We start from the raw sequence: 22,662 nt of genomic DNA, 5'->3' as shown, positions 1-22,662 counted from the left end.
GGAAAGAAAACACATCCCATGGCACAGAGCTTAGGCGAGCCAGATGCCGAGCTGGGTAAGCCATGCAAGTGTCCTTGAGTGGTGCCCCTGACGGAGCAGTTGCTTATCACCCATGCAAATAGATACAGCTGCTTAGCAACAAATAGGATCTAAAGGTTGGGCACAATGCAGCAGGTTTATGATAGTCCATTAGGGTGAACTCAGAAGACCTGCAGCATTATGTAGTGTCTTAATTAAGTTTATCACATCTATTCTTCCTGTTTTGCTCTTGTATTTTTAACTGTTGAACATTGTTAAATTGGCAATTTTAGTCTATCCCTTTAATGAGTGTCTGAATTTAAAACAACCATTTCTATATTAGCCATAAGGTAAGGAAAGCTGTTGATGAGTTTCTAAAATTCTAAGTGTTACCGTATCACATCACCTGGGGATAATCCCTCCAGCTCTCATAAACCTGTTTGTAGGTGGCTGAAGAACAAAAAATGCTGCTGTACTTCCAGTTCATCTCCCAGCCAAAGGCAGAAGAATTAGGATCTAATAGAGACTCTGCAATAAGACACTGGTTTCTGCATTAGCAGTTTGAGATGTGAACTTAAAGACGTAATAAACGTGAAAGCTGTGATATGTTGCAGTCTCTCAAGAAAAGGAGTAGCTTCATGATACATAATGTCTGCGTAATAAATAATTAAGATTTAATTATTTTTATGAACGAGGCAGCAGAGGACAGGGGCAGAGCACAGATACACTGAATCCTTGAACATCAAAATGTATGCTTCTGAGAACAGGTTACACGTGAGATGACAGCTAAGTACAATAACAATTCTGCTATTAAACATATGCAGATTTTTTGTTAATCAGTAGACCTGTTGCAGAGTAAAGGGGATTCAGAGGAGAGGGGGGGTGAAGGAGAAGGAAAAAAAAGCAAATGCATTTGGGTAACTAATGTTTGCACTTCATATTTGATGAGCCAAACCAGTAATTCAATTTTAACTTCTTAGGAAGATTCATGTATATTTTTATTACCTCAGCAGGTATTACACAACAGAAACGGATTCTGAGAAAACAGAAACAATTTCTAAACCCCAGGAATATCACTGATTACCAGTAGCTGATAATTCATTTAGGCTGTTCACGAGCGCTGAAATTCTTTCTGCTATTCTGAAGTAACTTTTAAGTAAGTGTCAATGCAACCATCCACTCGCATCCCCCAGGTCAAACATGCTCACTGCAGTCAGCAGGGGCAAGGAAGCCTCAGCTCCTCAGCTGTCGGGTACAGACATAAAAACAGGCAATCTGGCACTCCTGCATGAAGGGGACAGACACTCCAGGGTATTGACTAGGGAAGTCAGCATAGAAGACACACATTCTTTTCATACAAACATCAGGGGACTCTGAGATTACAGTCCAAGCCACTGCCACGCAACCCTGTAAAACCCAAACGTACCAGTGGGCATTCAAAGACCACATGCTACACAGGCAGCTGGACTACAGGTACGCAGAGACCTGGCAAAAGTGGATGCCCACGTCACGACAGAGACAAGTACAGAATACTCAAAAGACCGTAGTAATTTACTACAGCCGTGAGATAATGCAAGATTGTTAAGTTTACTAACTAGGCATGTAATAAATGAATAATTTGCTTAATCGGAATTGTGCGGTGGTCTATGTATTTAATTGGAGGATGCAAAAGAACTGACAGAAGGATATTTATAATACAAAAAAGACATTATATATACATATACACACATGGAATATATCTATATATATCTATACAGATATATATAAATCAGTAAACTTGAATAGTGCCTTTATCAAAAGCATCTTAAGGCATTCAAAACATTTTACTACAACATTGAAAGAATTTATTATCTTTTTGCTTTGGATGACTTAAAGCAAACAGATTAAAGGTCTGATCTGAAACACCGAAGACATGTGAAACCCAAACCTAATAGTATCTTGGGTGACAGCAGCATCATCTGATAACACACCCACTGCACTACCTATTAGCTGAATAATATTAAAAGGAGTCTAAATAAATCATTCCCACTCACAGCTTTGCAACAGCAGAAGATACATCAGTCTCAAAGAGACTTTCTAGCCATATATTCTATAGATTCTATTACAAATCAAGGATAGAAAAGATACAGCGAGAGGGCCTGCCCTAGGATAGAATGCCACTGAATATCAAATAGTATTTACAGTACAGTTATAGGATTATAGAACATTTCATAAATACAATTAATATGTGTACAAGGGCACATAAAGAGAAATTTATTTTCATGCTTTACAAAGTGAAAATAACCTGAACTAAAACTTACTGCAGAATTCCACAGCTGCTGGTGAGGAGCCGCCCTTCTCAACTGCCTGAACAAACCAATCCCCATCACAAGTCACCAGTGAAACACCCATGTTATAAGCAGCAGCTACGAAGAATCTCAATAGACTCTGAATCTATGTACGAAACGTGAAGTTTCAAAACATGGGTAAGGCATAGCATGTTGGAGAGTTGCGACAACATTTATGTGTAACTAACTTTCTCAGAGAACTTGGACTGTAACACATTGCATTTTTGCAAGGAAATACATAACACTGCAGCATATAGCTGGCAAAATCCAAACACTGTATATTACAACTTCCAACACAAGACAACAGAAAATGCCAGAAGCGTCTACCAAATTCTAAACACGTGAGCTCTTCCTGTATTTGTTTCAAAATGGTAAAATAATATCTAAGATTTTTGCTTTTATAGAACCATGATTCCTTTACAGGGCCTCTTTTTTTTTTTTTTTTTTTAAGAAAAAAACACCACGTTGGCTAAAGACCACAGTGTTAAACAGGAATGTAACATCACAAAATGCAGGCAGAGGAGAAACACACATAAAAAGGCAATTTTAACAGTCAGTTTAATGAAGACTTGACATTATTTGCTCTGCACATTTCACAAATGGTAAGGTAAGCTTGATTAAATTACCTTTAACCAGTAATATATTATACTTTACTCCAAGATAAGTAGACCAGTTTTACTGGGATACTTACTATGAAGGAGGATAGTCTTTAAAGGTTTATTTACATGGAAAACAAACTATTTTACATAATATAGAAAATGGAATAGTTATAGACTGCAGCCATTTTATAATATTTAAACTAAATGAAATGAATCTTAAAAGCCATTCTATTTCAACAGCTGTGGAACAGGCAGACAGAACATGAACTCTTATTAAGCTATAAGCCCATTTCCATTACAGAAAGTAACTACTTGCTTGAGAAAATAATTTTTCGTAACCATCTTCTAACCATGATAAGCACTTCACAGTAGAGGGGTGAACTTTCATTAATATTTTCTCCTATGACAAAGTCCATTTAAGTAGTTTCCACACTGCCAACCCTCTTTATTTCAGTTCACTCCTCCTTCAGTTATGCCAATATAACTAGTTTTCTGGACCACAGTGGAAACTGGATCACTCAAATGAGCACACTTACAAGAACGAAACCTCCGAACGCTAAACACCAAGCAATTTTCTCACTGATCCAGTATTTAGCACAGTACTGTAGACAGTTGCACTGGCACAAAGAGACACTGAACTGGAACACAGAAAGAGAACAAGTGGTCAAAAGCACACTAGAATTTCTTAAACCAGCTTGGGTGAGAAAAGTAAACGAGTAACTGGTGTTTGCTGTGAGAACAGCTATGAACACCAATTTAACAATGTTTAGATAGTCACAATGCCAGTGCAATGGCACAAACAATAATTTAAGAAAGCAGTGATGCACCGTTATGAGATTATCGATTGGAATTCAATTCCAAAGGGGAAATTTACTAAAAATAGTGCATTTTCTTTACCACTCTGTTAGCTTCAGGAGAAAGGAGGAGAGAAACATAATCCTTTCTGCCTCTCACCTCTAACTCCCAGTCTTGCCTCAGGGAAGCTGCTTGGAGGGTTACCCCCATCGCTGCTCCCAGTGACCTCACCAGGCTCAGTGCCCTCCCACCAGGAGACCTCACGGGGTGCCTGCTCACCTCCTGCAGGACACCACCAAAACAGCCATGCAGAAGGCAGCAGACACAGCTCAAAATTCCTACTTGTGTTCTAAATTGGGCTGTGGAAGACTGACCACTGAAACTGTACTGGGGGCTCAGTTAGACCAGTGTGTGGCACTTCCCACTGTCTGTGGAGCTAGGAGGAAAACTGCTAAAGCCCAATGAAACTGGCCTCCACAACAATCTCAAAAGCCATCATTTATAATCTTTTCCCATTACTATCTCACACTTATAATAAACTGTTCTGAAATTTATTTTTCAAACTAAAAGTTCTACCTAAAGCAGAACTATACACACTTTACAGTTTGGTTGTAGTCAGAAAATTATACTAGATTTCAGAAAGTGTTTTTCCTACAGCTCTTTTCCTCTTCACAAGAGAATTGATGACAGGAGATAAGCTGTTTTTGAGGGAGCAGTTCTTCCGCTTTGAGAGTACCAGCCACATGCTGCAGAGTTACTAATGTCAAATTCAATTACTACTTAAGAAAATACTAGTTCTAATGCTTTATCACCTTACAATCATACTATAGCCAAGACTGACACTTTCTTGTTCCAAAGTTGAGAATAATGCCACTACCTCAGCAGGTGGAAACATTTCACCAGACAGATGGCTCAGTTTTTCCAACACTGTGAATAATCAGCCTAAATACAGTGAGAAGTGAGGATACAGCAACCTCTTTTAATTTTTTTTTCCTCTTCAAAAAAATGTATCAGAGAGCTTGATTAGTGTAAAGCAGATTTTATATTTGGTCATTGCAAGGAAAAACTGTCATTAAAATTCTGCAGCAGAGCTTCATTTTCTAAAATTATTCAGTATATGTACAAATAGATAACAGGCATCATTTTAGGAAAAAAATATAATGATCACTATTTCCTATTTTGAGTACTTAGAGTACAAAGAACAGATAATAAAATTCAAGTGATTTTTTTTTTCACCTAACATCAAATTTCTTCTAAATTAAACAATTAACAATGCTGGAATAAATTAAGATTTGAGAATAATTTCTCTGTATTCTGGGGAAACAAAACGTACAGAGAGGGGAAACAGAAGACACGATTTTCTTAGTGTTAAAAAAAAAAAAGGCAGGCACGTATTTACCCTAGCAATCTCCTCTCAATTCTCTTAAGAGAATAGCATTTTCAAAATTTGCAGCTGCAAAATAAGTTTACTTAGTTTTTCATCTTTATTCCTCTACTAAACATAAACCAGATCACGATTTTGAAGCCCTCTACCTGCCTGTTCATCATCATCATCATCATCTGACTGCTGTTCTGAGTTTTGGGAACTACCATACTCATACTCAATGGGCTTTGGATTGTTGTAGGGGTAGCCATTGTCATCAAAAAACCTTCGGAAGGTGAACTCATAAAAAGCATGTTCAGGATGTTTTCCATTTTTGTACCACCCATTAAGTGTATCATTTCTGTTCCCTTCTTTATCATCATCACTCCACAATTTATCTGGATCAACCGGATCAAAGTTTGACGTATCCGTAGGATGAGCAATTTTGGGAATGTAGAAAGCAGACTGCCGCCGTAGATCGCTTGAAAAATCAATTGTCTTAAAAAACGGATGAGCTTTTATTTCATCTGCACCGTTTTTGCCTAAACGATCTTCTGGCCCGCGGCAGAGTTTAATAATAAGGTCGGAGGCCTCTGGACTCAGTTTAGCTTGAGATGGAATGTGAAGTGCAGTTTGCCAGTTGATAACCTTTAAAGAAAAAAGAGGTGTCATTCTGTTTACAATTTCATAAAAAGGAAAAAATATAGTGAAAATTAAAACAAAAACACAAACAAAACCAAACAGCCACAACGGAATTATTCAACACATTTAAGTCTTTGCACACTAGAGAGGAGAAAATGTGAAACTGCTCTTTCAGAAACACAAGGAGTGTTTTGTCTGTAAATCTGGCAAAATCCAGGTAAAGTTTATTCACATTCCAGATTTAAACTAGAGTCTGGCACAGAGCTCCCTTGCTGTAACCTAACAAAGATACCATAAAAACTAGTGCCTGGAACCTGAGATTATGCACAATCTTAAGAAGAGGGGAAGGTGAATGAATTTTGGTTTATTTGATCCACTGGAAAGATGAACAGATTAAAAGTTTAAGAAAAAAAAACAACACACAAACAAAACATCAACAGTGCACTACATTTGAGCCAACTAATACGTTGCAAGCTGAATGCAGTTTTGCATTTTTGCATTTGCAACCTGCAGAAGATTGTCCTGGTGGTTTCTCTGGAACAGCTGGTTCTCAGGAAGGAAGACACCAGTGGCTTTAAGCTGCCAATGACCCTGAGCAGCCAGGGTCATCTGCTGCTCCTCTGCCTTTGTGTCCTGAGCACCTGCAGATACCTGCACAGGGTTTCCTGTGATAATGTAAGTGGGCACAGAAACTAAGCAGTGGGAAAAGAACACCCAGATGCTGGAAGAAGAGAAGGAAAGAATAACTGGAATAGCTGCAGAAAGTGAAAGGGAACATCTGAGACCTGAAATGTGATTTTTAGTTGGTGTGTTTATTGTATGACCAGATAAAAGGTAAGAACGTAACCCCTGAAGTCCCTTTACAAATTAAGTGCACTGCCACAGTAAAGTTCAAAATCTTGTTAGTTTGTAACATGCTTGGATAGAGCAGCACTTTCAAACACCACCTTTGATTCCATTACAAATTAGACAGACTATGTAAATTTCAAGCCTGCTTTTTCAGACTATTAATACAATGCTTTTAAAGTTACCTTCATTTGTGTTTCCAGTGGAGTTTGTGCCAGGAATGGAGGCTGCCCCACTAACATTTCAAAGAGAATCACTCCAACACTCCACCAGTCACACAACTGTGTATAACCTGAAATGAAGGCAAAACAAGGTAGTCAAAGCCTTAGTATAATTTTAATCTTGTATTTCTAAGGAAAAAAAAAGGTTTACAAGAGAATTCTATTAGATACTTGTTTAAAATTTCCATATTAACAATCATTTATTTTTTGCAAAAATATTATACATCTGGGAAAAGTGGTGGTGTAAGGAAGATGAAGCAAACTGAATATCAGTTACTTTGCAGCAAGATTACAGTACACAAATGCATTACCTGTTCGTAACAACACTTCTGGCGCAATATAGTTGGGTGTGCCAACAAGTGAATGGGCCAGACAGCGCTGATGCTGGCGTGCAGCCCTGCGTTCAAGGGGCTTCAGCCGATCTCCACACCTACAATTTGCTGGGTCACCCCATTCACTGCTGAAATCCATACTGTCTTGACGTGCATGATCACCTATAATTGAGTGAGAAAGATGCCAAAATTCAGGAAGATTACTTTAGTTCTTAACTAGTATGAAATTTTCTTTATAAGATCTCTTGTTATAAGACACAATCTGTTTCAACACACAATTTGAGAGCTCAAAAGATCATCAACGTCAGAATTTTGATGTTTTGCTTATGATACAAAATACCAACTTTTGAGGACATTGTTTTTTTAAGTTAATTTTTGACATAACTATGAGAAAGTATCAAGTTTGATTTTTTTCTCAGTTGTTCCTAAATATAATCACATTGAAGGAAAAGGATGTATATTGTTCTTGCTCTTACGTAAATAGAAAGAAAATATATATTTAAAGCATCAAAAACTAAAATCAGATTTTAAATCTTCAACTTCTCTCCAGAGACTGTGTAACAGTCTGGCCTAAGATACATTATATTTTTATAAAGACAAGTTAAAAGTACATTCAAATTTGTGTTTGAAGGTTATGTTTTTATTTTTTTTTAATTAAAAACAGGTTATTACAAAATCTGTGTTTTACCACTGTCAGAACTGTGAAATTTTTTGCTATTTTTTTTAACTGTTAAGTAATCAAGTAGGATTTTTAAAAGCCTACTTAAAACTTTCTCAGAAAACAATAGGTTATACTAGAAGGAAGTACACGAGACACTCTGAACTCATGGCAGAGTTTTCAAGAACAACTACATTTGAAACATCAGTCCTATCTTTAAAACAGAGTTAGGGTTGTTGCTTATGTAATCACCCTGCCACAACTGTGATTTTCTGTCTCCAAATTTCAGAAGCCACTAGTGGGACAAACTTAGAGCATTCCTTGTTGCTCACACTTAAAAACTCTCCCTAACTAAACGTTGCTTTCTGTAATTTGAGTGGCGTGCAGACATATTTTTAGATGTGTTATAATTCAGAAAGGAAACAGCACAGTCATCTTTCTACTAATGTATTATTTAATTCTTTGCAAAGAATGACAAGTCAACAAAGTAACAAATAAACCTTTTATATTTCTCTTACCACTCTGGTAGTATTTTGAATCGTGGGTCCATCGAAAACCTGTACAGAGCCCGAAGTCAGTCAATTTAATATGACCATCACGGTCTATCAAGATATTGTCAGGTTTAATATCTCTGTGGATGAAGCCCATTTTATGAACACTTTCAACTGCACAAGTCAGTTCTGCTGTGTAGAACCGTGCCAGATTTTCTGGAAAGACACCCATTCTAATTAGGAGACTCATCATATCACCTCCTGGAATGTAGTCCATCACAAAGTACAAATTGTCCTTATCTTGGAATGAATAGTACAGGCGAACCACCCATTCATTATCTGCTTCTGCAAGGATATCCCGCTCAGCTTTAACATGAGCAACTTGATTTCTAAGCAGTACATCTTTTTTCCTCAGAGTTTTTGTTGCATATAAAGCATTAGTATCCACTTTTCTGGCTAGACAAACTTCTCCAAATGCACCAACTCCCAGGGTTTTAATTTTTACAAACATCGACTTGTCCATTTTAGCTCTTCTTAGTCGAATATAATTAGACTCTTTCTGGCACAACATTTTTCTCATTTGATCTCGGGCTTCTGGTGACAATCCAACCTGTGCAGCAAACAGAATTAAATCCAAAGAGTGAATAGTACTCTTAATTTGTGGTGCTGATCTTATAATGACAAGACTTAGGCAAAGCAAACCAAATACTTATATACAGCATGGGAAACAATACTTTAAGGGGTTTTGTTTTGCCTTTTTAAAAAATGTATACATTAGGATTCTATGAAAACATACAGGAGTGAAAAAAACAAAACGTGATCACTTTCAACAGCAAAATGCAGGAGGTGCCATGCACCAGGAGGTTCTTGAGAAGGGACTGTGTTCTCCAGGAGAGAAAGGGTAATTTAAAAACTACTGATAAAAACAGTGCAGATAACACTTATCAGAGTAACAGTGTGCATCACATGTCCCCCTGATTCTCTTTACAAAGCTAAAGCAAGCCAAGAGGTGCCCAGAAGCAGTAAGTTGCTGAGGGCTAACTAAGGAGCTGCTGTGGGAAAGGCTTCCACTTCCTAGACCAGCTAGAGCAGAAGTCACTAACATCCTGACTGTGTCAGAGGAATTCCAGTTGCAGGAGGGACTATGTGTCCCTCTCACTCTCATACTTCCTTTCATAGCAACACAAACCAGATCCACACGGTACTCTTTCCCACCATCCACACACACCAAGCACCTGCCTCTGCCACAAGCCAAGACCTGATCTTCACTCTTATCTTCCCTCTTTCTAACAAGACTTTGGTCACACTCTCTCTCCTGCTCTCCACTCTCTATACCAACCAGTTGAGCAGAGAAATTCCTTTGAAGTAGCCCACTCCTACCCACCATACCAGCTCTTGGCTCCCATCTATGTGCACACCCCTATCTTGACTGAACATCCACGGTGTTCTGCTCAATGCCACTAACATTCTGATAGCTGAAACACTCAAAGGCCCCATGTTACTCATCACCTACAGTGTAGAAACCCTTATCTACAAGAACCACTCTGAGCATTCTTGACATATTCCAACCCAGGTTCCTCCTAGTGTATTTTTGCTGGCTTCAACTCCTTTAAAGTGCCATTCAGAATCTTTAATTTGTTATACTCCTCTCTGTGACACCACCTCCACATAGCTCATTTCTTCTTTTGTCTTCTGTCAGCATTTTCAAGATCTGATATACTTCCTTTTTCATAGCATCTCAATTAATTTATCTGCCTAGCTAGCCTGAAATCATTATCCTACAGCAATGATTTCCAAGTCCAACCTAAAGTATATTTTCTTATTTTTTCCTGGACATTCTGATCATAAAACTGAACCTGGCCAAAATGAATCCCTGCAAACATCACAACTGCTACTCAAGTGCTATTCTGCAAGTTTTCAGTTTCTTATTGTCAAATCTGATCAATTCTTGATACCAAATCTTGCTGCTTCCATGTCCTTAATGCTTCAATGTGTAAGACACTGTCTGGATAACAGTACTCAAGACCACCATCAGGATTAGGTAACCACTAGTCTAGGCCTGTATAAACTACATGTTAATAGATGACTTCTACTTTGCCTAACTTAAAACATAACTTGAAACACAATACAAGAGATGTGACTGAGAAAAAAGGCAAGGCAAAAGATCAATCAGATATCACTCAGTATTTAAAAAATGCTTTCAGGATACTATATGTCACCTATTAAAGAAAATACTGTTAGAACACAGAAACTTTCTTACAGGCATCGTAATAAAAACAGATCCAAAGGAGATGCAATTAGGAAAATGCATACAAAATGCTTGTGTATCCAAACAAACTTCACAAGAAATATCAATTCAGTAGGATTTAAATGGGGAAGGCTGTCTCAAATTTGAGAAAATATTTTTTGTTGACATCAGACAGGTAGTCAGGACTATTACTCCCTACTCTGAATCAAGAAAGTGTCTTTCTCAACACATTACTGCAGGAATACTCAGGCATTGTCTTCCAGGACAGAAACATCTTAGGTTTTCTGTGAATGAACATGTGTAAGGCACACTTCAATGCAGGAGGGATTTTTGAAGACTTACAAATGTCAAGAGGACATTTGAAGACCTGACCCTATTAATGTTCAGAGAATGGTAGGCCACCTTCTCAAGTCCCATCCGACCATGAAGTGTGCTTCAGTACAGCCTCACTTGCACACAAACTGACCCCCACTGATCAGTTAGAAAACTGGCAAAGAACATAATCTAGATGGCAACAAAACCCTAGAAGGAGTGAGACCCAGTACAGTAATTAATCACCACAAGATAGACAAATAGTCTCCAAAACCGTGACAGTTTTACCTTCTAGTACATGCTCTCTAGTTGTTGCATCCTAACAGTTTTGTTCCAAAAACCAGCCTAAGTACCACAATTTGTCATGTCTTTCACAAACCCATCTTCGCTTTTTCCTGTGCCATCCACTAAAACAAATGTTAATCATAAACTGATCGCTCTCTGCTTTGCTGTATTTCCCTAAAGCTTTCCTCAGCTCCAGCATTTACCAAAAACTAACCAGCATTATCAGCTGCACAAAAGTCACGCACATACACCTCCAACTATTTCTTGTCAATGCCAGACAGGAAAGCTTCTTGAATTGTTCTATGGTATCACACAATTTGCTTTCATTTTGCTCCCTTCTCATCTTGGGGTGCCTTAAATAATGACTTAAGTTTCTCTTTGCAGCAAAAAACATCTATCATAATTCTTGGACAAATTCACATATCTAAATTAAGTATTTTTGAGACAGTTTCATCCTATTCTCTAGGAAACCTGATAGGATAGAAATACATCACATATGCTAGAAATACAGCATCCTGTGAAGGTAGGTATTTCTGCAGGGATGCATTCTGCTATCTTTTTCCCTTTCAAAATTCCTACCGAAGGGGAGAAAAATAAGGGATTCAATACTTGTTTAATCCCCCTGAACTTCCCTTTCTTCTTCTCATGAAGACCCAAAATACACTTCACTGTTGTGGGATTCCTCTCCTATACCCTCATGAAAAAGGAGAGGTCTGCTGCAGTGTAAGACCCCATTTTGCATCCTTCAGCCTGTATTTAAACATCTCAACTTCAAACCTAGTACAAATATTATAAATTACATTTCATGTAAGAAAAGACATTTACTAGGGGGCTTTAAATGCACGGGAAAAATATCAAGAAAAGTTATATTAGTGCTTTCATATAAGTAATACTTATGCTTGCAATACCATGGAACACAACACAGTAAGAAGGGAAAGTGAAGTTTGCAAATCAACATTAATTATAATCTTACATTTAAGTACTGAAAAGTAGTCAAAATAAATTCATGCTTAATTTTGATGCAGGATTGCATGCAAAGCCCTATAAAAAGGGATCATGCTATTCTTAATAAATACTGTTGCTCCAGAATCTTACTTGTCTACACAGGGATGGAGGCTACAGAGTTCAGGAAAGCTTCCCACACCTTAACAGTTTAAATCAGCTGTTAGTGGAAGTGAAAAGGAAAGAGAGAAGACTAAGAATAAAGAGCTAGAAAGAGTTCCAGGAAGAAATCTTGCTAACATTTACATATTCGTGATTAAGCAAATACTTATAAAACACTACAGCTTACAGTAAGAATTTTCAAAGAGTAAGAAAAGATGGATTTAAAAAACAGCAATTGAACAAAGTGGCATAAGCCAAATACATTATTTCACAGAATTACAAGGTACCTTACACTTCTGTCAAAATTTCAACTACAATTGTTAAGAAATATATATAAATAATACATCTCAAATTTCCATTTCTGCAAATCTTTATTTCATTACTTTTCACTATTTTTTCTTTTTCAAAAGATATATGTATACATCAGCTCCAGTTTTTACCCTTTTGATTTGGTTTAGTACAACACTGAAATCCTAGAAATAGACCACTGACTTCATGTAGCCACAAATAAGTTGATTTTACATGTTTGTGTTGATGTCTGGTTTTTACTCATAGAATGGTTCGGGTTGGAAGGGACCTTATAGATCATGGGGTTCCAACCCCCCACTGCCATGGGCAGTGTCACCTTCCATAGACCAGGCTGCTCAAAGCCCCATCCAGCCTGGCCTCAAACACTGCCAGGGATGGGGCATCCACAGCTTCTCTGGACAGCCTGTTCCAGTGCCTCACCACCCTCATGGTGAAGAATCACTATCCCTTTCAATCACCCCTTGTTTTAAATAGATACCCTTAAAAGCCTGGATTATAAAATACTTAGGCAAAAGTTACCACATCTCTTTCATTCTAAAAATCTAACTTTTAAATACTGGGTTTTTTTATTTGAACTTAAAAAACCCTATCGCTAGTGGAAACTAACTGCAGAATATAAAAGGTATCACTGTTTGGGTGACTATATAAACACATTAACCAGCCTACCAGTTGTCTCTGCTTTGCTTGTTCCTGCAGTATTTAAAAAAAAAAAAATAAAATAAAATTAAATATTGCGTATAACTCAAACATCAGGATTAACTAGAACCTGTAACAAAAAGTTACGAGCCTTCTAGTTAAATCTCAGTTCATGCAATAATTATTTTGCTGCTCCTGCCTTATCATACGTAAGCCAGATGAACTACATTTAGAGATGCAAAAATCTTACTTAAAAAATTTCTAAGACAACGAAGTATGTAAACAAAAGATCTAAAAACTTGCCACATCTCAAACACAAAAACTAATAATAGACTTCAATACTATAATATACCAGAATGTTCTATTTATCTCTACTATTTAAACATTCTACAATTAAGACATATTTCTTAAAATTAATACAGGAACAGTTCTAGGCATAAAATTAGAAAGAAAAACAGTTTACCCGCATCATTTCATTCTCTAGTTGTTTCTTCCGATGTAGGCGCTGCTGATGTGACTTCAGTATATTCTCCACATGTTGCTCCATGAAAAATTTAAAGGCTTGAGGGGAATAGCTTTGAATGCGAGACTCTCTTCTTTCTTCATCTTTCTTGTTTTTTCTAACAGGAACAGGTGATGTTGTAATTTGTTTCTTTTCCTTATCTGTTGAATCAACACATTCAAAATTCCTTTCAGTCTCATCCTCCTTGGATAAAACAGGTGGTTCCTCTTTGTTGAGCTTGGGTCCTGTCTCATACAGATTAACAGAGGGATTCTGGTGTAACAAGTGTTTTGGGTAAGGTGGTGGGGGACCCTGGTAATTTGGAGCCTCCGCAACAGGAGCCATAACTGCCATGTTTGTAGACGGACTCTCAGAGAAGGGAATAGGCTGAACAGTTTGCACTGGCTGTGGCATCCAGGAAGGGTGCGTGGGCGCTAAGGCAGTCTGTAGCTCTGGTTTTAACACCCGCATGCTTTTCACTGGTTGCTGAATGGGAGCTGGTGTTATAGCCGTTACTGTTGTAGCCGAAGGCTGAGAGCTGCTAGAGTGACTCTGCCTGTTGCCATGATGGTTGTTGAAAGAATTTGACCGCACGGGAACACTGGGTTGCCATGTGGGTATGTCATGCCCATTGCCAGGTGATGACTGCGGTTGCACAGGGGAAGGCTGTGACCAGGACGCAGGTATTCCAGCTACATTTGTATTATAAAGTTCCAAGTTGTGACTATTTCTATTCGGCACCATCATTGCCTGAGGAAGATTCCCATTGGTGTATGCTGAAGGAGGAGCAGATCCTCCTGCCTGCATCTGTAGTGCTGTGGGACTTTGCCTGTTAGTTGGATTCATGGGGTACGGGGGTGGCTGGCGACTCACTGAGTTCCCAGACACCACATTCTGGTGAACTATGAATTCTGCCTGACAACTGCCATTTTGCATTCCAGCTCTTCCTGAGGGAAAACTGAATTTGCTGTTGGCAGAACTCTGCATGATGATTGGTTGCCTGCCAATGGGGACAGCGCTCATACCTCTCTGACCCTGCGTGGAAGAACTGATGGGTGGAGGATTCATAGGTGGAGGTGGATAACCATCCTGCCACGCTCCTGGTGGCACTGGAGAAATACGGGAGATCACATACTCCATGTTTCCAGAGTAACGCTTTGTCTGAGAGTTTGGTTCCCAGGAAGGAGGTGGAGGAGTAGTCCCCCTTGGAGGGGGTGTCTGTCCTCGAGGAGGTGGAGGAGGAGGAGTGACGCTCCTGATCTGTGGTAGAGGTGGGGGATTCACTCTTTGTCCATTGCCAGGATGAGCCTGAGCAAACGCTGCAATGCCAGATCCAGATAATGGCCTTCCTACGTCAGGCTGAGAGCTGGGACTTTCTGAGCGATAAACTACAGCATCTCCCAGGGAAGGGCCATGCCGCTGAGGAACCAAGGACTCCTTAGAACCTTTCCAGCTCTGCTTGCGGTTAACTGATTGTTGTACAGTCCCTGCTTTTACAAGAAGAAGACACAGCATTTATACTATTAGAAATTATTTCTATTTATGGCTTTGAATATTTTATTCTTCTGCATTAATTACTACTGAAATCAGATGGGAATTCTCTGACACAGCATAATCCACTGCGCTTCACATGAAAATTTTATCTGTCTAGTAATACAAAGCATGCTGAGGTTAATATGCTCAGTACTCAGTATAAGGAGAAAAAAAGCTATGAAATTATAGTATCAGAGCTTTTAGAAATCAATTTTCTGAAGATGCATTTTGCTTCAGTTACAGATGCACTCAATTTTTAATGGAAACCAATAATATGCAAAATTATTAGGCATACTATATATTCTTAATCATGCATACAAGCAACTCTCAGAAGAGATGTTCAGTACAAACACAAAAAAAACAACAGCACAGAAAAATAGGCTTAATCATGTTGTTATGCCTTCCAGTTTAACACTTATAATAAATGAAGTGTTTTTAAACTAAAACTTAACTGAATGCCGTAAAAATCCAACAGCCCGCTTACACCCTTGTATGCATACAGTTCAACCAAAAATTGTTATACTCCTTGCATGTGAAACTGATTAAATACTTCAATTTTAAAGTTATGTCTTTATGGGTAACACTGTTGCATAGAAGCAAAACTGTATAAAACTTACAGAGCCAAACTCTACAAATATTTACAGATGTTATTTTGCATCATATAAACAAAATAATATGCAAGGATCTGATAGCACATGCAGTCTTACCACGCTTTTGTATAATGTTATTACTGCGAACACAGTACTGTAACTGCTGCAAGTCATTGTATCTTCAGTAATGTGTTAATTACTCTATCTATGCAAGTAACAATGAAAATCACAGCTATATTATGCCATTAAGCCAACAGCTTCATACAAGCACTGACTAACCGTGTTTCACAGACTAAATTAAAATCATGCTGCATTTTGCTACTCTTAACTACTAATTCTTCCTCGTACCTATATGGTTGATTTAAAATGTAACTTTACAGGGCTAGCAGCTCAGCGCTCAACTTCAGTCAAATAGAAGTTCAGTATTGTGCTGCATCTGAAAGTTACTGTTTGTTTAGGTGTATGCTACTAAAACCTGGTAAAAAAAAAATTGAGATGTATTAAAAATGTGCTTGTGCATGTCGAGCGCAATAACAGCAAGTAGCTAAATCCTGACTCTGTTGCTACTAAAGCTATAGACTGTCCCCTAACTTTTATAAAAACAAAGTCTGCCTTAAGACAGACCACACCAACAAAATCCGGAACCAAGCAGAAAATTAAGTATAGAGGGGGATCTTGAAACAGGACATTCTAAAATACAAATATTGCTGCCATATGATTTATAAATATACACACACATATACAAATAACACATATATACGAGTACACATACATACTGCGCTGTTGTGTGGGACAGTGTGTGAAAAGAGACAAAAAATTAAAATAAAAATTCATTGCTCACAACTGACTTGTAAATTGCACCTGACACTGAGAACAAAATATGTGCATCACACTAATGAGGGACAAAAATTACTGAAATGAGATCTTAATGCCATTCCTTGTATAAAATACTGACATACAATACTAAAACCATGCAGTTATAAAAATAAATTAATGTCAAATGCACCTATCTTTCAGAAGAATTACATGATACAGCATTATATTTAAAAGCAAAAAAACGGTATCTCAACATCTTTTCCATTCCATTGTGAGCACATGAACGAGGAATTTGCTATTTTACGTCTTTCACCTATAAGAATACACCCAGTGAGTTACTGAGTTACCATGGATACACCTACCTGGTGGTTTCATACCTGCGTTTACAGGTCTTGCTGCAGCTGCAACCATCTGTTCCCGACGAGGATCCTGGTAGCTCATTTTACTTATAAATTCAATGGCAGCTTCTATACTGCGGTTGTTAGTTTGTCTAAGAGCTTGTATAACCATATCCTAAAGAGAAAATTATATAAAAAAATAAATTACAAGAAAATTACAAATATATCAAAAATCACAGTTATTTAGCCAAATATACTCCAGTAATTTTGCTTAAGTATAACTGACTTCTCCCAAACAATTCAAAACTAGTTTTAAATTGTTTTCTCCACAACAGATCCTCCAAAACACTAATACAGTCTGGATTTTCAGGAAAAAAAAAAAGCTGATGTGTTGAAGCATTGTAGTTTGATGTAATTCTTGTCACTTTGCTATTCATACAAATGGTTTGCTTATACACACTACCCAGGTAACATCTGGTTACATGATGCCCAGAGGTCCCTTCCAAACTAAGTCATTCTATGAAAAATACCCAATGTAAAATTCAGAAGTTTGGCTTTTGCTCATTTTCCTTCAAGTCAGCATGACTTTTTGTCAACAAATATCCATTAGTTTCTACCTAAGAATTCTTCATGACAAAGACAACATTACCACAAAAGTAACAGAATTTCTGCCAATAGATTTAGGTCCTGTGTTCTTAGAAGTTCAAACACAAGTTTCGATCTGACGGCCAATCCCAGCTCTGTCAATGGAAAACGCACTATGGACCAATGGTTTTTCCACTAACTTGAACAAGACCAAGCTCAGGCAAAAGGCAGAATTTCAGAGGTAGTTAAAAGTCAGGCACTGCACAGGATTGTTGCAGCTCAGCCTGAAACAAATCCACAGCATAACTCCATGTAGTTAAGCACAACGTCTTCAGTGATTTGTTACAGACATACTTTGTCATATCAAAGCAATCATTTCAGTTCACATTATATTTGAACAGGTTACCTACATACTACAGCATTCACCTCCTACTAAAAATCAATGGGACATGAAAGAGGGCTCAGATGGGAAGCGGTCAGTATCAATGTCAAATTCAAACCCACATTTATACTTTCACCATGCCTGTGCATATTTTTAACACTACAGACATACAAAATTACAAAACAACCTTTGGAAACAATAACTAAATCGGGTTAATAGCACAGAACCTTAAAAGAGGATTTTAAAATAAATACATACAACGTTTCTGCAACGCCTACAGACCAGCTGACATTGTTGGAAAAAGCAGATACAACTTTTCATTTCATAGCTCCTTCATGACTTATGTCTGCAAAGACTTCTACTATTATAAACAAGACTGATCTGTTGCAAAACATACCTTTTCAGCACCAGTATGCTACTTGATTATTGTGCAAGCAGAAGGTTATGTTGTCCAGAGCATTTAATTTCCAATTTGAATACACTTTTATAGGACCCATCTTTCATTTCTACCTATCAATTCTAATTTTCTTGTTAATTAGTTTCAAACCCAAATTTACTGTCTTTTTAGCAAGTAATTATACAATATATAAACCTAAACTTATAAGTTCACAACACCAAGCCATAAAGATGCATAGACGTTCAAAGTACAGAACCAGGAATATTTTAAGAGATGAAATTTGGTTCCCCCTCCAATAACTAGAGCACCTGAGTAAGAGCCAAAGGATCTCTCTCCCCTCTAACTGAAGAACACACACCTTGGTCACTTATTTAACATGAAGTATTCAATGTCTTGAAGAGTATCACCTTACACAGAACATACAATGACTGCACTTGAATCCTATTAATAATAAGCAACAGAGATTTCCTATAAGCTATTTAGGGTGGTTTGTTCTTTTTTTTTTAAAAAAACCCAAACATAACGAACTGTATTCTCCCATAATTACTATGCATATATATATTACTATCTACATGTATGTTATACATACACACAGGCCTACATATACCTGACACTGATAGATGTTTATCTATCTGTTCAGCCATAAGACTAAGTAATATCTATGACTTGAGGGGTGGGAAGAATTACCAGAACATTTATGACATACAATATGATAATAATAACAACAACAAAAAAATAATAAAAAGGTAAAATTAGCCGCTTACAGCTGGCCAACACATCCCAGCTATGATCCAGTCCATAAAACAATCCCATCTCAAAATGCATTCTCATTTCATTCCTACTTGCTCTCTTGAATACCCCCCAAGAAAAATGCTTTCCTATTTCAGCTATATCTGTTCCTGGTGGTGTTCACGAGCCAATGCCATATGGACTATTGTGACAACACAACTGTGAGTTAACACATGGTAGAAATGGCTGATGCTGGCACCATGCCTGAAAAAAGGTCCATACAACCACAAGCGTCCTGGGAATTCTCAGCTCTATCTAAGAACAAAGGGTAGGAGCAAAAGGCTTCAAGATAAAGGTTCCAACAAAAATACTAACTCAAGATACCTTACTAACTTATTTTTCAGCCACATATCATTCCTCAGTTTATAAAAATGACTGCAGTGACAATCCATAAAAATGGATCTGAGAACCAATCTACTCAAAACAAACAAACAAAAAAACAAACAAACAAAAACCCACCAACCAAAAAAAAAAAACCAGAAAAAATTTCACAAACACACAACAACCAAAAAAAACCCCACCACAACCTCAGGAACAAACCACAGACCAGAAGCAAAATAATTTATCATTGTAAAATTCTTTCATTCTTACTGAAAGCACCGCCTGGGCTGTGTATCAGAGTGAGCAAAAGGAACATGTAAAACCATAATCACCACCTGACACTGAGATGTTGCTGAGGAAAAGCCAGCTGGTAGTTTTGGAGAAGCTTCCTCTTAGTAGAGGTAGATCTCTCCATAAATATCAAAGCATCACAGCCAGCAGAACTCCTGAGCTGTCACTACTGCAAGCAGTGCTCTCCTGCAAAGGCAATCCCTGTTGTAGTAACAGGGCCTTTTTCTTTGGAAAGATGACTGGTTTGCTTTTTTGCTTAAACTTGCTTTTGTACTCAGGTTTACAGAGAAGGCCTGAAGATTACAGGTGTAATCTACTTCAATGTGCAAATCCCAGTAAAAACACAGAAGCTATAAGTGTACTAATTTTTTATTCCTGGAAACCACTTTTCAGACTCCTTTCACTTATTGAAATGAATGAATGGAAATAGATAGGTTTAGTCAATAATTAAAAAAACAAACAAAACAAACAAACAAAAAAAACCAAAAACAAAAACAAACAAACAAAAAAACAACGAACAATTTAGTTCTCTGTTGTTGTAATGAAAATAACAGCAGAATAATTACTTATTGCCAAGGTTTTCAAGAGACTTGACATTTTTGTCTTGAGAGCATACCACAGAGAAGATATTCTCCAACCGGATCTGTCACGTACCTTGTCATTTTATCTCTATCCAACAAAGCGTGTAAAGTAAGGATAGCCAAATTTATTTCTCCACAGAATTTGAGTTTGTATACACCATAGGTGTAAAAAGCTCATTAAAATTCATTTCCAAAATATGTGGTACTCCCTTTCAATTTAGAATGGCCATACTTTATCAACATATTTTAACTGAGCACAATCCAAAATTCCACTGAGTGTCAGAGGCAAAATTGTCATCAATTATTAGCAGTTTCACTACATCCTAACTAGAAACGTATCAGATTTTGAAGAAGCTATTTTGCTTATCATATGCTTTTCAAACATTCCATGATTAACACCTCCTCTGACACGTACTAATAGTTTTACAGTAAGCAGAACACCAAATCTTGAAAATAAAATATTTCACCTCATCAAAGCCAGCAGCTTGTAAGTCTTGCAGCATTTGTCGATTAACTTCTGATGTTCCTTTGACAGCAGACGTTGTTTCGTTTGCAAAAGGCAGAAGTGAGTTTCTTATCTCCTGCAAAACTTTATGATATGTTACAAATTTGGGGGGATTTCGGCCTTGTCTAGGATCTTCAGATAACACTTTGCCCATGCTGAGATCGGCTTTAGCAGCATCTGAGGGTTTAGGTAAATTCCTGAGGCTCTCTCGTATTTCCTGTAGCATCTGCTGGCTGCTGCCAGTATAGTTACTGGCAGGAAAAGTCTTAGGCCTCATTTGTCTATAACCTTCTGGCTTCTCACTTCTCTTCATGAAAACATCTATATATGCAACCTCCACCAAGGACTTGCACACACCAAAATTCAAGGAAGACTGGCTGGTTGTTTGAGAACTTGTGAAAGCAGGGGCTCTTCACCGTTAAATCGTGGTTCCTGTAGTGCTGGAGTGTGTCACAACCCAAAACTGCTATCCTGTTAACAAAACAACAGAGAAAATACTATTATATGTACAGCAGCAAAAGAGTTCACAATGTAGCACTCACTGGTGGCACTGAAACGCTCACATGCAGCACTGTCTTCACAGTTACTAAAAACATGCCAAGCAACTTCTTCAGACAGTCTTTACTCAACCTAAATTACAAACTGTGCCGGGATTTTAACAGTCCGTTAACAGGAACACGTTTTAGGTGCCTCAAGTCCAAACAGTCCTGAATTGCAAAGGATGTGGACAGAGCAAAGAGGGACATGGTGTGGTGGACAAGGCTTCCAAGAGCAGATACGAACTGCTGTGTGCGCTGCAGCATCCCTACACCCCTCTGGTGGTGCTGTCTCTGTTCACCACTCACATTCTGTCCATCAACGCTTTCACAGCTGAAGGTGCCAACTCTGCTACACAGCTAGAGTAAGGACCAGATATTTGAGCTGTTCAACAATTCTGACATCAAGCTCCACTAACAGATGGAAGTGAGAAGCACAAAGTACACCAGTGAGAGTATATAATTACCATGATTTTATCCATTCTTTAGCAGTTGCATATGTACAAAGTAAATACCTGCCTAGTTCATTGCATGCAACTTTATGATTTCTTGTACCATTTGCCATTTAAACCCGTTTAAGGGTTCAGTTTCCTAAGGCTGTCACAGTCTCTTAGTTTGAGTCTCCTTGGACAAGTCTTCATCAATAGTTCAGTAATTTTAAAATTTAGTTTACATGAAGGAATATGAAAGCAGAGGTAAGAAAACAAATAAAACATAATCGAACTTCTTTACTATAAAATTGTTTAACAACTCCAGCACCAAATGTACTGAAAGCATAGCTGTGACACGTGGTAAGGGAAACAGAATTTTCTGCCAAAACCAAATTAATAATGTTTGCATTTTGAAGGTGCTAACTCATCAGGGAAGAACCCTATGCCTGCAGAGAACTCAAATCTCTGCATTTGTGCTGTGCACTCATTAGTACTGTAAGACTGTAACTGTTACAGCAAAGGACAGAGCAACTAAGGTGAAACACTGAAGAGGTTACACAGCATTACCCTCTTCAGAGTATCATAAAATAGAATTTTTGAAGTCTCTAATGCTCCACAGAGGATGATCAGTTACTAAGTGCAGGATACAAAATTTAAATACTTTAGCACTGTCTTTTCTTCATAGGCAACTATAAAGCTCAACTCAAACTGTTCCTTCACTATAACACGTCTAACAGCAATACCAATACTGAAGTGTTCTTTCTTACTTGTTTCTGTTTCTCCAAGTGTTAAAAATTTGCATTCCTAGTTTTCTGAAGGATTATTTTTGAGAATTCAGGTGTCTGCAAGCATCTTTTGTCTCTTAAAGCAGCATGTAGC

At 37.8% G+C, this 22,662-nt stretch overlaps 2 protein-coding genes across 5 annotated transcripts in view; one reads left to right on the top strand and one right to left on the bottom strand.

The window, feature by feature from the left end:
• Positions 1-1,650: 1,650 nt before the first annotated feature.
• LATS1 (large tumor suppressor kinase 1) overlaps positions 1,651-22,662 on the bottom strand; it is a 23,942-nt gene continuing 2,930 nt past the window's right edge. The window contains exons 2-8 of one of the 4 annotated variants that reach the window (XM_065057436.1): positions 20,779-21,287; positions 16,990-17,140; positions 13,650-15,178; positions 8,320-8,902; positions 7,123-7,305; positions 6,776-6,882; positions 1,651-5,750 (exon numbers count right to left, since the gene is read on the bottom strand). In XM_065057436.1, the coding sequence (XP_064913508.1) occupies positions 5,235-5,750; positions 6,776-6,882; positions 7,123-7,305; positions 8,320-8,902; positions 13,650-15,178; positions 16,990-17,140; positions 20,779-21,129 (3,420 nt within the window). In that variant the 5' untranslated portion in view covers positions 21,130-21,287 and the 3' untranslated portion in view covers positions 1,651-5,234. The remainder of the gene's footprint in view (positions 5,751-6,775; positions 6,883-7,122; positions 7,306-8,319; positions 8,903-13,649; positions 15,179-16,989; positions 17,141-20,778; positions 21,288-22,662) is intronic. The other 3 variants (XM_065057437.1, XM_065057438.1, XM_065057440.1) reach the window with 3 other exon arrangements.
• Positions 22,026-22,662, top strand: part of LOC110362745 (uncharacterized) — an 8,283-nt gene continuing 7,646 nt past the window's right edge. Inside the window, exon 1 of the mRNA XM_065059530.1 lies at positions 22,026-22,047. Coding sequence (XP_064915602.1) covers positions 22,026-22,047 — 22 coding nt within the window. The remainder of the gene's footprint in view (positions 22,048-22,662) is intronic.

This window comes from Columba livia, chromosome 3, assembly GCF_036013475.1.
Source record: "Columba livia isolate bColLiv1 breed racing homer chromosome 3, bColLiv1.pat.W.v2, whole genome shotgun sequence".
NCBI classification, from domain to species: domain Eukaryota; kingdom Metazoa; phylum Chordata; class Aves; order Columbiformes; family Columbidae; genus Columba; species Columba livia.
Note: the sequence above shows the minus strand (reverse complement) of the source record. Positions and strands in the feature narration are given on the sequence as shown.